The sequence below is a fragment of the Condylura cristata genome, unplaced genomic scaffold, assembly GCF_000260355.1.
Source record: "Condylura cristata isolate star-nosed mole 26May11 unplaced genomic scaffold, ConCri1.0 scaffold00025, whole genome shotgun sequence".
In the NCBI taxonomy this organism is placed as follows: domain Eukaryota; kingdom Metazoa; phylum Chordata; class Mammalia; order Eulipotyphla; family Talpidae; genus Condylura; species Condylura cristata.
In genome coordinates this window covers 31,591,284-31,602,485 of record NW_004567126.1, presented here as the reverse complement: position 1 = coordinate 31,602,485, position 11,202 = coordinate 31,591,284, and the positions used below count along the sequence as shown (strand labels likewise).

The window sequence follows — 11,202 nt, the reverse complement described above, 5'->3', positions numbered from 1 at the left end:
GGGCGCGCCGGGCTCCCGTCTGGCCCGCCCGCCCTGACTCACCCTGGCGGCCCGGGAACTCTGCGGGAGTCCCGGTCGCTCTGCTCCCAGGGACCCAGCGGTCGGCCCCAGCGTCCCGCGCGGATCTGTGAGTATCTCTCCCTCCTGGGGTCGTGGGGCGCCGAGACCCAGGCCTGGGCTGGGGGCAGGGCACCCAGGTGGGCAGGCACGGGCGTGGCGGCAGGATCCTCTCAGGGAACTGGGAGGGTGGCGACAGAGGCTCGGCCTTAGTCAGCCCAAGGCGCCTGTCCAGGGAGCCGCAGGCCGGGCCAGGGCAGGGTGAAATCACTGGCCGGGGTCACTGTAAGGGTCTTGATTCGCTCTGCTTAGCGCTGAGAAAGCAGCTCATTGTGTGAGCCCCTCCGAGCCCTGGGCCCTCCCACTTGGGGTCCTCATCACAGCCCCCTCTGCCTCTCTTGAGACCCAAGACCAGAGGCTCCCCGAGTCCTGTGGGGTGGCTTGGAAAACTACTGGATGGGGAGTACCCAGGACACTTGGGAGTGTCCTGACACAGCTCCCCACCCCGGGCCTCAGTTTCCCTCTGTATAAGACCCCAAGGCCCTTTCCAGGGTGGGCTGGGGCGCAGGGCGGCTAGCCCAGGATGCCCAGCCCGCTGCTGGAGGCAAGCTGGGCTGGGCGGGCTGGGAGACGCCTCCGTGGGCTCGGGGAGCGAAGCCAGGGCTGGGCAGGGGCTTGTAAGGATTCTGGGCTGACCAAGAGCCCCCCCCCATCTCTGCTGGAACCTCCTCTGAGGTGGTTTGTGTTGGTTTTTTTGGCAAAGATGTCGTCTCCCGAGAAGGAACATAGAAGACCCATCAGATAGACAGAACTTGGGGGAGGGGTTACCCCAAATGCCACTTGTAGCTGTGAGACCTTGAGCAGGTTATTCGCTCCCTGCATCTGGAAGAGGATCTCAGCCCCCCACTCAGAGCTGGGATAAAACGAGGCGCTGGCGGCACCTGCCCTCACCAGCCCTCACCAGCCCCACTCGGACGAGGGGGCCAGCCCCGAGTGGGCCGAGGCTAATGGTCAGTCTGGACCATCGGGTTGAGTCATGGAAACAGATAATGACACCCCGTGCCTGCCCGAGCCGCTGCGCACACCTCGCTCCGCAGCACCTCCGGCCCGCCCGCCCGCCGGCCCTGCTCTCCGCCGTGGCCGGTGGCGCTGGCCGAGCTTCCAGCACGGAGTCCCGCAGGCGGCCAGGGCTCCCCCGTGGGGTGCTCCTGCCGGGGCCCCGGAGCCGTTTCCGGGTTCGGCTGTCTTCCGGGGTGCGCTGGGGCAGGGGTGATAGGGCCAGAGAGGCGCCGGTGTCCTGACCGGGAGGAGGGCACGACTGCCCGGCCCCGTGCCCCCGGCCAGCTGTGACTGCACGGTGCTCCCACACGCAGCCCCGGGTGTCCTTTCGACCGCTGCCGTGCTCGGGCCCCGAGGGCGGCTGAGCTGCCCTGGGCGGGCTGCTGTGGGCGCTGGTGGCCGCGCTGACTGATGCTTGGGCGTCTGCTCGGATCCGGTGTGGAGAGGAGCGGGCGGGACGGGCCATGGCCCGAGGGAGCCTGTGCTCTGTGCACCCCTTGCGTGTGCCTGGTTCCGTGTGAGTCAGGGCCTGAGTCAGGGGGCCTATGAGTCCTGGCGTGGCACTGCCCCTCGCCTACCCATCTGGGTACCACAGTCAGCCTCTCCTGGGATTAAAGGGTGTGGCGGGCTGCCCCACCCTCATCCTGAATCCTGGCGCCCCACCCCATCCTCACCCTAGTCAGGCAGGACCAAAGCTGGAGGCAAGGAGGTGTGGGAAGGCCAGACCGAGCGGTGGGACGGGGCTCCGGCGTCCAGGCCGCTCCCCAGGGAGGCTAGCGGGCTGCCCGGCCGCCTCTCCCTTCCTCGCCCGGCTCGTATCCAGGATATTGGAGAGGAGGACAGCCGGCTCCAGGAAGCCCGTGTGACCACAGGGGTGTAGGCTGGAGAGCCTGAGTTGGGGGCCGCTGGCCGGGGAGCCCTTCTGAGGCAGACGCAGGCTTCCCTCTGCCTCTGGCCTCAGGCAGGGGCAGTGCTGTCCCAGCTCCTGGCCACGCCCCTGCCCGCCCCTGCCGGACTTGCGCCTGGCTGTCTGTATCTAGAATAATGATACCTTGGTGCAAAATTAAAGTCAGGGACAGACAGAGTGGGCAGGCCGCCCGGGAGCTCGGCGGCCCGGCCCATCCCGACCGTAGGTGTCTCCCCGGCTCTCCCCAGGAGAGACGTCTGTGGTCGCATCTCCTGCCCCTGGCCAGCCGGCACCCTGCTGCCCCTTCCTCAGGACCCAGGTCTCTGTCTTCTACCTCGCACCTAGGCAGGGCTGCTCTGGACCCCGGGGGTCTGAAGCACAAGGTCCCTGCCCCACAGGGCTGACCAGCCTTCAGCTTGGCCACTCCCTGCCCTTGGGGCCTGTAACCAGAGCCAGGCTACAGCCGGCTTTTCCAGTTGGAGGTTGGAGGTGGTGCCCAGAGCACCCCTGAAGGGGGTGCGGGGCCCAGACTCCGGAAGTCCTGAGCCTCAGGACTTAACTTGGTCCAGTCGCTGGCCACCCTGATCCCGGCCTCTGGAGTCCGAGGGTAGCAGTGTCGCGGCGGGAGGAGATGCCCAGGTTCTGGGCGAAGGCCAGGTAGACCATCCTGCCAGCGCTGAGAGAACAAGGAGGGTCAGGCCAGGCAGGGGTGCTGGAGGGCAGAGGGGCAGCACTGGCCCCAGGAGGGAGGCCAGGTCCGTGGGCTGGGGGCGGCCAGGCGAAGAGGAAGGGGCAGCGCTTCTGGTGGGGCTGGCGGAGGCCTGTGACGGGACCCCCTGGCGTCCGTGCCCGGCTGTCTGCCCGCAGGCCCACAAGCAGGCAGGATGATCCCGGTGGCCGAGTTCAAGCAGTTCACGGAGCAGCAGCCCGCCTTCAAGGTGCTCAAGCCCTGGTGGGATGTGCTGGCGGAGTACCTCACCGTGGCCATGCTCATGATCGGGGTCTTCGGCTGCACCCTCCAGGTAGGTGCCGGGCGGGGAGACCTTGCTTCAGGCAGGCCAGGCTGGGGGTGGGGGTGGGGAGAGCTGGAGGGCAGTGGCCTGGGGACTCCGGAAGTCTCCTTGTTACGCCAGGAGGGAACTGGAGGCCCAGCACACAGCTCTGACCCTTCCCCAGCTCTCGGTCTGGCTCCGGGACCTAGAAAGGCCTGCAGCCACGCTACCGACTGCGAGGGCGGCGAAGCAGCGCCAGGACCCACGCCCGGGGTCACTGAGCCTGAGCGGCCCTGGGTCCCCAGATCCTTCCCCCCTGCTGCCCTCCCCACCCCCAGGTGACGCAGGACAAGATCATCTGTCTGCCCAGCCACGAGTCCCGGGAGAACCTGTCCCAGGCGCCCTGCCAGCAGCTGCTGCCGCAGGGGGTCTCTGAGCAGATAGGGGGCCTCCGGGAGGTGAGCGGCCTCAAGAACAACCTGGACCTGCAGCAGTACAGCTTCATTAACCAGCTCTGCTACGAGACGGCCCTGCACTGGTACGCCAAGTACTTCCCGTACCTGGTCGTCATCCACACGCTCATCTTCATGGTCTGCACCAGCTTCTGGTTCAAGTTCCCTGGCACCAGCTCCAAAATCGAGCACTTCATCTCCATCCTGGGCAAGTGTTTCGACTCGCCGTGGACCACGAGGGCCCTGTCTGAGGTCTCTGGGGAGAACCACAAGGGCCCCGTGGTCGGAAGGGTGCCGGCCGCCGCCGTGGCGACAGTGGCGGGGGCGGGGAAGACGGGCGAGGATGAGAAGGAGACGGTGCTGGCGGAGCCTGAGAAGGTGGTCACCGAGCCGCCGGTGGTCACCCTGCTGGACAAGAAGGAGGGGGAGCAGGCCAAGGCCCTGTTCGAGAAGGTCAAGAAGTTCCGCGTGCACGTGGAGGAGGGCGACATCCTGTACACCATGTACATCCGGCAGACGGTGCTCAAGGTCGGCAAGTTCCTCGCCATCCTGGTCTACAACCTCGTGTACGTGGAGAAGATCCGCTTCCTGGTGGCCTGCAGGGCGGAGGCCTCGGGGGTGACGGGCTACGCCAGCTTCTGCTGCAGCCACACCAAGGCGCACCTCTTCTCCAAGCTGGCCGTCTGCTACATCGCCTTCGTCTGCGTCTACGGGCTCGCCTGCCTCTACACGCTGTGCTGGCTCTTCCACCGGCCGCTCAAGGAGTACTCCTTCCGCTCGGTGCGCGAGGAGACCGGCATGGGCGACATCCCCGACGTCAAGAACGACTTCGCCTTCATGCTGCACCTCATCGACCAGTACGACTCGCTCTACTCCAAGCGCTTCGCCGTCTTCCTGTCCGAGGTGAGCGAGAGCCGCCTCAAGCAGCTCAACCTCAACCACGAGTGGACGCCCGAGAAGCTGCGGCAGAAGCTGCAGCGCAATGCCCGGGGCCGGCTCGAGCTGGCCCTCTGCATGCTCCCGGGGCTGCCTGACACGGTCTTCGAGCTGGGCGAGGTGGAGGCGCTGCGGCTGGAGGCCATCGGCGACATCGCCTTCCCCCCGGGGCTGTCGCAGCTGGTGCAGCTGCAGGAGCTCAGCCTGCTGCACTCGCCCGCTCGGCTGCCCTTCTCCTCGCAGGTCTTCCTGAGGGACCGCCTCAAGGTGATCCGCGTCAAGTGCGAGGAGCTCCGCGAGGTGCCCCTCTGGGTGTTCGGGCTGCGAGGCCTGGAGGAGCTGCACCTGGAGGGGCTCTTCCCCCCGGAGCTGGCCCGCGCCGCGGCCCTCGAGAGCCTGCGCGAGCTGAAGCAGCTCAAGGTGCTGTCTCTGCGGAGCAACGCCGGGAAGGTGCCGGCCAGCGTGACCGATGTGGCCGGGCACCTGCAGCGGCTGAGCCTGCACAACGACGGCGCCCGCCTGCTGGCCCTCAACAGCCTCAAGAAGCTGGCCGTGCTGCGCGAGCTGGAGCTGGTGGCCTGCGGGCTGGAGCGCATCCCCCACGCCGTGTTCAGCCTGGGCGCGCTGCAGGAGCTGGACCTCAAGGACAACCACCTGCGGTCCATCGAGGAGGTCCTGAGTTTCCAGCACTGCCGCAAGCTGGTCACGCTCAAGCTGTGGCACAACCAGATCGCCTACGTCCCCGAGCACGTGCGGAAGCTCCGCGGCCTGGAGCAGCTGCACCTCAGCCACAACAAGCTGGAGACTCTGCCCGCACAGCTGGGCATGTGCTCCAGCCTGCGCCTGCTGGACGTGTCCCACAATGGGCTGCGGGCCGTGCCGCCCGAGCTGGGCCTTCTGCAGAACCTGCAGCACCTGGCTGTCTCCTACAACGCCCTGGAGACGCTCCCCGAAGAGCTCTTCTACTGCCGCAAGCTCAGGACTCTGCTCCTGGGCTACAACCACCTGAGCCAACTCTCCCCGCAGGTGGGGGCGCTCAGGGCCCTCAGCCGCCTGGAGCTCAGGGGCAACCGCCTGGAAGCGCTGCCCGAAGAGCTGGGCAGCTGCGGGGGGCTCAAGAAGGCGGGGCTCCTGGTGGAAGACACCCTGTATGAGGGCCTGCCCGCAGAAGTTCGGGACAAGATGGAGGAGGAGTGAGGCCGGAGTGGGGCAGGCTGAGGTCAAGGCCTGCCAGATGCGGCCTCCTCCACCATTGTCTTTCTTTAAGGGAGGTGGCCAGGTGGGCCCAGGCCAGGAGGGGAGGGGCAGGCATGCCAGCTTTGGGCCCGGGCAAGATCCCGGGACTGGTTTGTCTGGAGAGCAGGAGGCTGTGGGCTGGGACGGGGCGGGGGCAAAGGGGTGGGGAGGATCGGCATGGCGGGATTAACTCTGTCATGGCGTTCTCAACCCAAACCACACCTCGGTCCCTGACTGGCTGGCCTGCCCAGTCCCGAGCCAGAGCCGCTGCTCCCACTGGACACTCCAGCTCAATCCGCGCCACGTGTGGGGGGAGTGGGAGCACATCCCAATGGGATTTCAAGCCACGCCCCCACACCAAACACCTTACATCTGGGGTTCTCTCCCAAGGAGGGGACACAGACACAAGGGACCAGCCCCTGCCTCCCCTGCTAATCCCTTATTTATAAGTTGTTTGCAGTGGAGAAAATGGTTCTCACATTTGGCTATGCGTCAAAATCAACATCTCCAAAAGAAAACATCCCGGGCTCCACCCATGAATGACTGACTCAGGTCTGGCTGGAGGCCAGGAACTTGCCTGTAGATAAGCATCCCAGGTAGTAGGTGCAGGTGGTCCTAACCTGTGAGCTGGGGAATGCTGACCACTAGAAAGGACTCCTGGCTGATGAGAGCAACCGCGCCGTTAGGACCAGGACCTCCTTCCTCGGAAAGTATTCACGCAACAGGCCCGTGAGGCTCTGTACATAACTCAGGCCATCAGTCAACAGACCCTCCAGAGAGCGGTTCGTGGACACCCTGAGGGGGGTGGACCCCTGGTGAAGGCCACATGCTGTGGAGATACATTTTCCTGAGAACAGGAAGGGGTCTGTTTCCGCCGGTGTGAAGGAGCATGTTATCGGCTGGCCCGCAATAACGCCAGTGATGAGAACGGCAATGCTGACCACGCAATAAATAACGCTAATGATGAGAACGGCAATGCTGGCCTCGTGTCCGTTCCTTTCGTTGCCTGTCTTCCCAGTCAACAGGCCAGTGACAGGCAGTGGTGACACTTGCTAGAATCAAAGGCCAGCGTCTGCCCTGGGGGCACAGGGCTGGAAGACAGAAGGTGGAGACCTTAGATAATTGCAAGGAAAAATCAGGTGGCCTCTTCTAGCTTTTGTTCTGTAGATTTCCCCTCCACTTTCCCTTTTACCCTCTTGACTCCACACTTTCTTATCTGCTTGACCCCTACACGGTCACCACTGAAGTCCCCGATGAGAGTCTGAAAGTCACAGCGCTGAGAGGCTGGACCAGGAGCCAGGGCACTGGGCGCAGCCGGCCTGAGCCTGTTCTCTTGCTCGCCTGCAAGATGCAAGTGTCTCCGCATTTAAGAGCCCACGCAGGCTGCTGAGTGGGGCCCGGGTTCCAGCTTCCAGCACCTTCAGGCCAGCTAAAGGGAGACAGCGCGCGGCAGGGGCGCAAGCCAGGCAGGGTCTGTCTTCCGTCGTCGGGGAGGGGGGCATTCGGGGAGGGACGGAGGTCTTCAATGGCCCACGGGGTCTGACCTGGGACTCAGGCCTTGACCCCGGCCAGTCGCCAACTTCAGGGGTCACCCGGACCGCTCCCCGGGACCCGACGGCTGCCCCGGCCCTCCTCGGCCGCTCCTGCCTGTCCTCGGCTGACTCTGGGTTTGCTGGAATGGAAAGGGCGCCCCACGAACGCCAATTATGGCGAGGAGGCGGCGATCAAGCATAGCGGGGATCCTAATGCAGCACCGTCCAAGGCGAGGGCGAGAAGGGCACTTCGGACGGAGCCTGGGGCCGGCGAGGGAGGGGACACGCGGGGCGGCGGGCTGAAGCGGAGGTGCGCGTGCGCGGCAGACGCCACGCGCGGGACGGCGTCTTTCCCCAGCACGCAAGCGCACCCTCCCCGCCTCCGCTCGCCACAAAACCTCGGTGAGTGGAATTCCACGTCGTGCCTGCCGCCGGGCGTCCGGGAGTTTGCGCATGCGTATCACCGCGGTGCGCGAGCTGCACGTCGGCAGCCGCTAGCTCTAGGTGGCGTCCTCCCGCTAAGACGAAGCACGCACGCGCAGTGGTTAGTAAGCAGGAAGGGCGGGTGCACGACGCAGGCATGCGCCGTGAGGGGCTCGACGGTGGCTCGCCGAGGTCATCCCGGCGCAAGCGCAGTGCGGTGTTTGTTTGCCGGACTGACGGGCGGCCGGGAGGTGCGCGGCGGCGGCGGCGGCGGGGAAGATGGCGGCGTCCTCCCTGGAGCAGAAGCTGTCCCGCCTGGAAGCGAAGCTGAAGCAGGAGAACCGCGAGGCTCGGCGGAGGATCGACCTCAACCTGGATATCAGCCCCCAGCGGCCCAGGCCTAGTAAGAGCGGCTGCGTGGGGGAGGGGGCGGGCGGGGCGGGGCGCCCAGAGCTGAGGCCCCGCCCCCTCGAGGCCCCGCCCCCGCATCCGGGGCCCTCTGGCTTCTCCTCTAGGTCCCCCCCAGCTGTCGGTTTGCGGGGTGAGGGTCACCGTGACCCAGGGGGGCGTTGGGCCAGCCCGGGGTTTCCCACTTACGGGACTCGGGAGCCCAGTCCCCCTGTTCTAGGCGAGGCCCCCCGCCCCCCGCCCGATGACTCGCCCCCATCGCGGGGATCCCGGCTCCCCCAACACCACGCAACGGTGGCCACAGCTGGGGCCCCCGCTAACAGCACACATGCCCTTGGCCGTCTCAGTGGCCGTCAGGAGGCCTCTTCTCGGGTCTGAGCGTGGGTCTTCTCCGGGGTCAGCGGATGAGTCACCAGCACACGCACCTGGCCTGGGACACCTGAGGTCACTTGGCCGCGTGTGATCCCACTGCCCTTCGACCCGGTGGTACTGCCACTCCTTGCACTGCTTGTCCACACTCCACCTGCATATATCAGGTCCCCTTGTCTACTGCTTGTTAGTTCACTGCCATCGTCTTGGAGACTGGGCCTGGCCCATTCCAAAACACAAGTCCACCCCTCAGACCCTTCCTCAGGTAACCTCCCCTACCCCGGATGTCCACACCCAGCTGCCCTGGGCTCCCGAGGCCAGTATCTAGGTGTCCCAGCTCACCCGTGCCTCCTCTCTGATCGCTCCTCAGCATGGACCCCCGGCATCTTGTCATCCAGAGCCAAGAGCCGCTTCCCACACACCCACGTCTGGCCTGGGATCACCATGGCCAGATCTAGTCCCTTGTTCTGTCTCACGGAACCCCCTCCCCAGCCTCGGCCCGGGGGCACCAGACCAGGCGAAGAGCACCTACCTCCTCTGTGATGTTTTCTGTGTCTCTGACGTGGGCGTCCTTCCCTGAAACGACCCCTGTGGCTCACTCGGGGGCCTGTGGGCTCACCTGACCGGAAGGCGAAAGCCTGCGGTCCCTGGGCCCTGCAGCCGCAGCCGACCCGCCCCCCCAAGTGGAGTCCAGTCCCCACACCTCCCTCTTCTGACCTGGGACCGACACGCTTCCTCCCTGGGGGTGTCTTGAGGACCTAGAGACACCCAGAGGCAGTGCTGGTGATGGTCACCGACGCAGGGAAAGCCCGCCTGGCCGGGTGTGCGCCACCGTGAGCGTGGACAAGGTGGCCCCGACGCAGGCCCGGGTGCCCCGCGGGGCCGTCGCCGTGCAGAGTGAGGCACGGCAGCCGTGGGACAGGCCCCAGAAGCCCCCAGCGCGTGTCTGTCGCTCCGCCCACCCTGCCCTGCCGTCTCTTTCAGTTTCTAGCCGTCTCTGCAGTTTGGCATCTCCCTCCTCCTCGTTATGGTTTGATTTCTTTTCTTTTGGACAAATCAGTTGTTTCTGTTGTGATTTATCGTGGTGTTGTTTTTTTTCTTCCTTTTCCCCATCCAGTTATTGTGATCACTCTAAGCCCTGCTCCTGCCCCGTCCCAACGAGCAGGTACCAGCCTTTTTATCATCGCCGCTTGGACAGTGCACCGTTGACCTAACCGCTGCCCTAGCTGCAGGCGCCGCCCTCGTGCTGTGTCCGCGCGTGTCCACGTGCATTTCTCTCACTTTCTCTCCTGCCACGCCGTCCACTTCCAGTGGAGCCCTCTGTGTCCTCTAAACTCCTGCTCCTCCCTCCTTTTGGGCTCAGGCCTGGACGCCCTCGAGGGGAAATGGACGCCCTCACCGACGGGCGTCACCCCAGCCCAGCGGGGCTTGAGTGTGCGCATGAGCTTGTGTGCATGTGAGCAGGAGAGTGGGGCCCACGGGTGCCTCCGCCCGGCGCAGGCGCCGCCGCCCTCTGCAGTCAGACCGGCCCTCCGGGGTGGCTGCGGCTTGGGTGCGGCACGTGGAGGCCCTGCTGCCCCGAGAAAAGGCCGGTAGAGCAGGGTGAGGCCCTGCGGGGCCGGCCCCTGGGGAAGGTGCGGGCGAGCAGGCGCTGGGGGTGCGGCCTGTGTGGGCAGCAGCGCTGCTCTCCCCGGGCTGCGCACAGGAGCCAGGAACACGGGGGTGCCTGTGTGGCTGGGGGTGCGAGGGGTACTTGGAAGGGCCAGGCCGTAACGATCCGGGGTGGCTGGGGGTGCGGGGGTTCTGGGGTGGTCCTGTGTGCACGTGGGACGAGGCCGGGGGTGGACGACGGGGGCCCTGGCTCCTTCGGGTGCCCCGGAATGCCGTCTGCACGTGTGTGCGGGTGCGCGTCGGGCTGGCAGCCGGGCCTCGAGGCTCCCGTTAGCCGAGTCCTCCTCTGTGGCTCTCGCTCTCCCTCTCTCACTCAGTCTTTCGCTCACTCCGCTGTCCTGACCTGCCGTGCCTCCCATCACACCTCTGTGACCTCTGACCTCAGGACTTGTGTTATCCCCCACTGTGGCACTGACCCTCTGTCCTCCGCCCCCAGTCCCACCACGCTTCTGTTTGTGGGGCCACCTTTGCCGGCCCTGGGGCAGCCCTCAGAGCCCCGACGGATGGCTCTCGGGAGGGGAGGGGGCACGAGATGTGTAGGGGTCGGCTGTGCTCCCGCCCCGGGGCGCGCAGTGCAGGACAGAAAAGGGGCCCAGAAGCCTCTCGAGGGGCAAGGACACCAGCAGGTAGTGCAAGGTGGGGCGTGAGGGGTGCTCAGGGACCTCACGGCTGTTAAGCAGAGAGAGGGGGACTGGGCTTCCGGCCACAGCAGGCCCGGGGCTCACAGACGGCGGGAGGAGCGGGGAGGGTGCTCAGGAGATGGGCCTCCAGGCCTGTGGGAGGCGCCGGGCCCGGCTGTGTCCCAGGATCACAGGGCTCTTCCTTTGCTGCTGACCTAGCAGGACCCGCACCCCTCCACAGGCCTGGGTGGTGTGGCTGGAGCCCGCCCCAGCTCCTGCCACAGCAGGGCAAAGAAAGTGCCAGCTGCTGACTCTCGGGCATGTGGGGCTCCCCTCGGTAGCCAGGCGTGTGCAGAGCTGCAGGAGATGAGGCGGAGGGGAGCGTGTCGGCGTGTGGTGTGGGCAGTGGCCAGCCCCTGGCCTCCCAGCCTGTTTGCCTTGGACTGGAGAGCACTCGTAGCCTGTGCCTGCCAGCTAGGGACCCCCTTCTGGAATGCCAGAGCCTCCGGGGTCTGAGGGTTCACTGCAGGATTGTCTGCT

The 11,202-nt window shown here is 66.1% G+C and overlaps 3 protein-coding genes across 4 annotated transcripts in view; 2 read left to right on the top strand and 1 right to left on the bottom strand.

Moving 5' to 3' along the window:
- LOC101631447 overlaps window positions 1-2,712 on the bottom strand; it is an 8,591-nt gene extending 5,879 nt beyond the window's left edge. The window contains exon 1 of the mRNA XM_012729469.1: window positions 1,143-2,712. Coding sequence (XP_012584923.1) covers window positions 1,143-1,582 — 440 coding nt within the window. The 5' untranslated portion in view covers window positions 1,583-2,712. The remainder of the gene's footprint in view (window positions 1-1,142) is intronic.
- A 125-nt stretch (window positions 2,713-2,837) lies between these two features.
- On the top strand, window positions 2,838-5,699 carry LRRC8E (leucine rich repeat containing 8 family, member E). The gene is made up of 2 exons (XM_004689420.2): window positions 2,838-3,045; window positions 3,354-5,699. Exons 1-2 carry the CDS (start codon window positions 2,908-2,910, stop codon window positions 5,598-5,600), a joined length of 2,385 nt encoding a protein of 794 aa, XP_004689477.1. The 5' UTR covers window positions 2,838-2,907; the 3' UTR covers window positions 5,601-5,699.
- A 2,091-nt stretch (window positions 5,700-7,790) lies between these two features.
- Window positions 7,791-11,202, top strand: part of MAP2K7 (mitogen-activated protein kinase kinase 7) — a 9,049-nt gene continuing 5,637 nt past the window's right edge. The window contains exons 1-2 of one of the 2 annotated variants that reach the window (XM_012729472.1): window positions 7,791-7,997; window positions 9,489-9,536. In XM_012729472.1, coding sequence (XP_012584926.1) covers window positions 7,874-7,997; window positions 9,489-9,536 — 172 coding nt within the window. In that variant the 5' untranslated portion in view covers window positions 7,791-7,873. The remainder of the gene's footprint in view (window positions 7,998-9,488; window positions 9,537-11,202) is intronic. The other variant, XM_004689419.2, reaches the window with a different exon arrangement.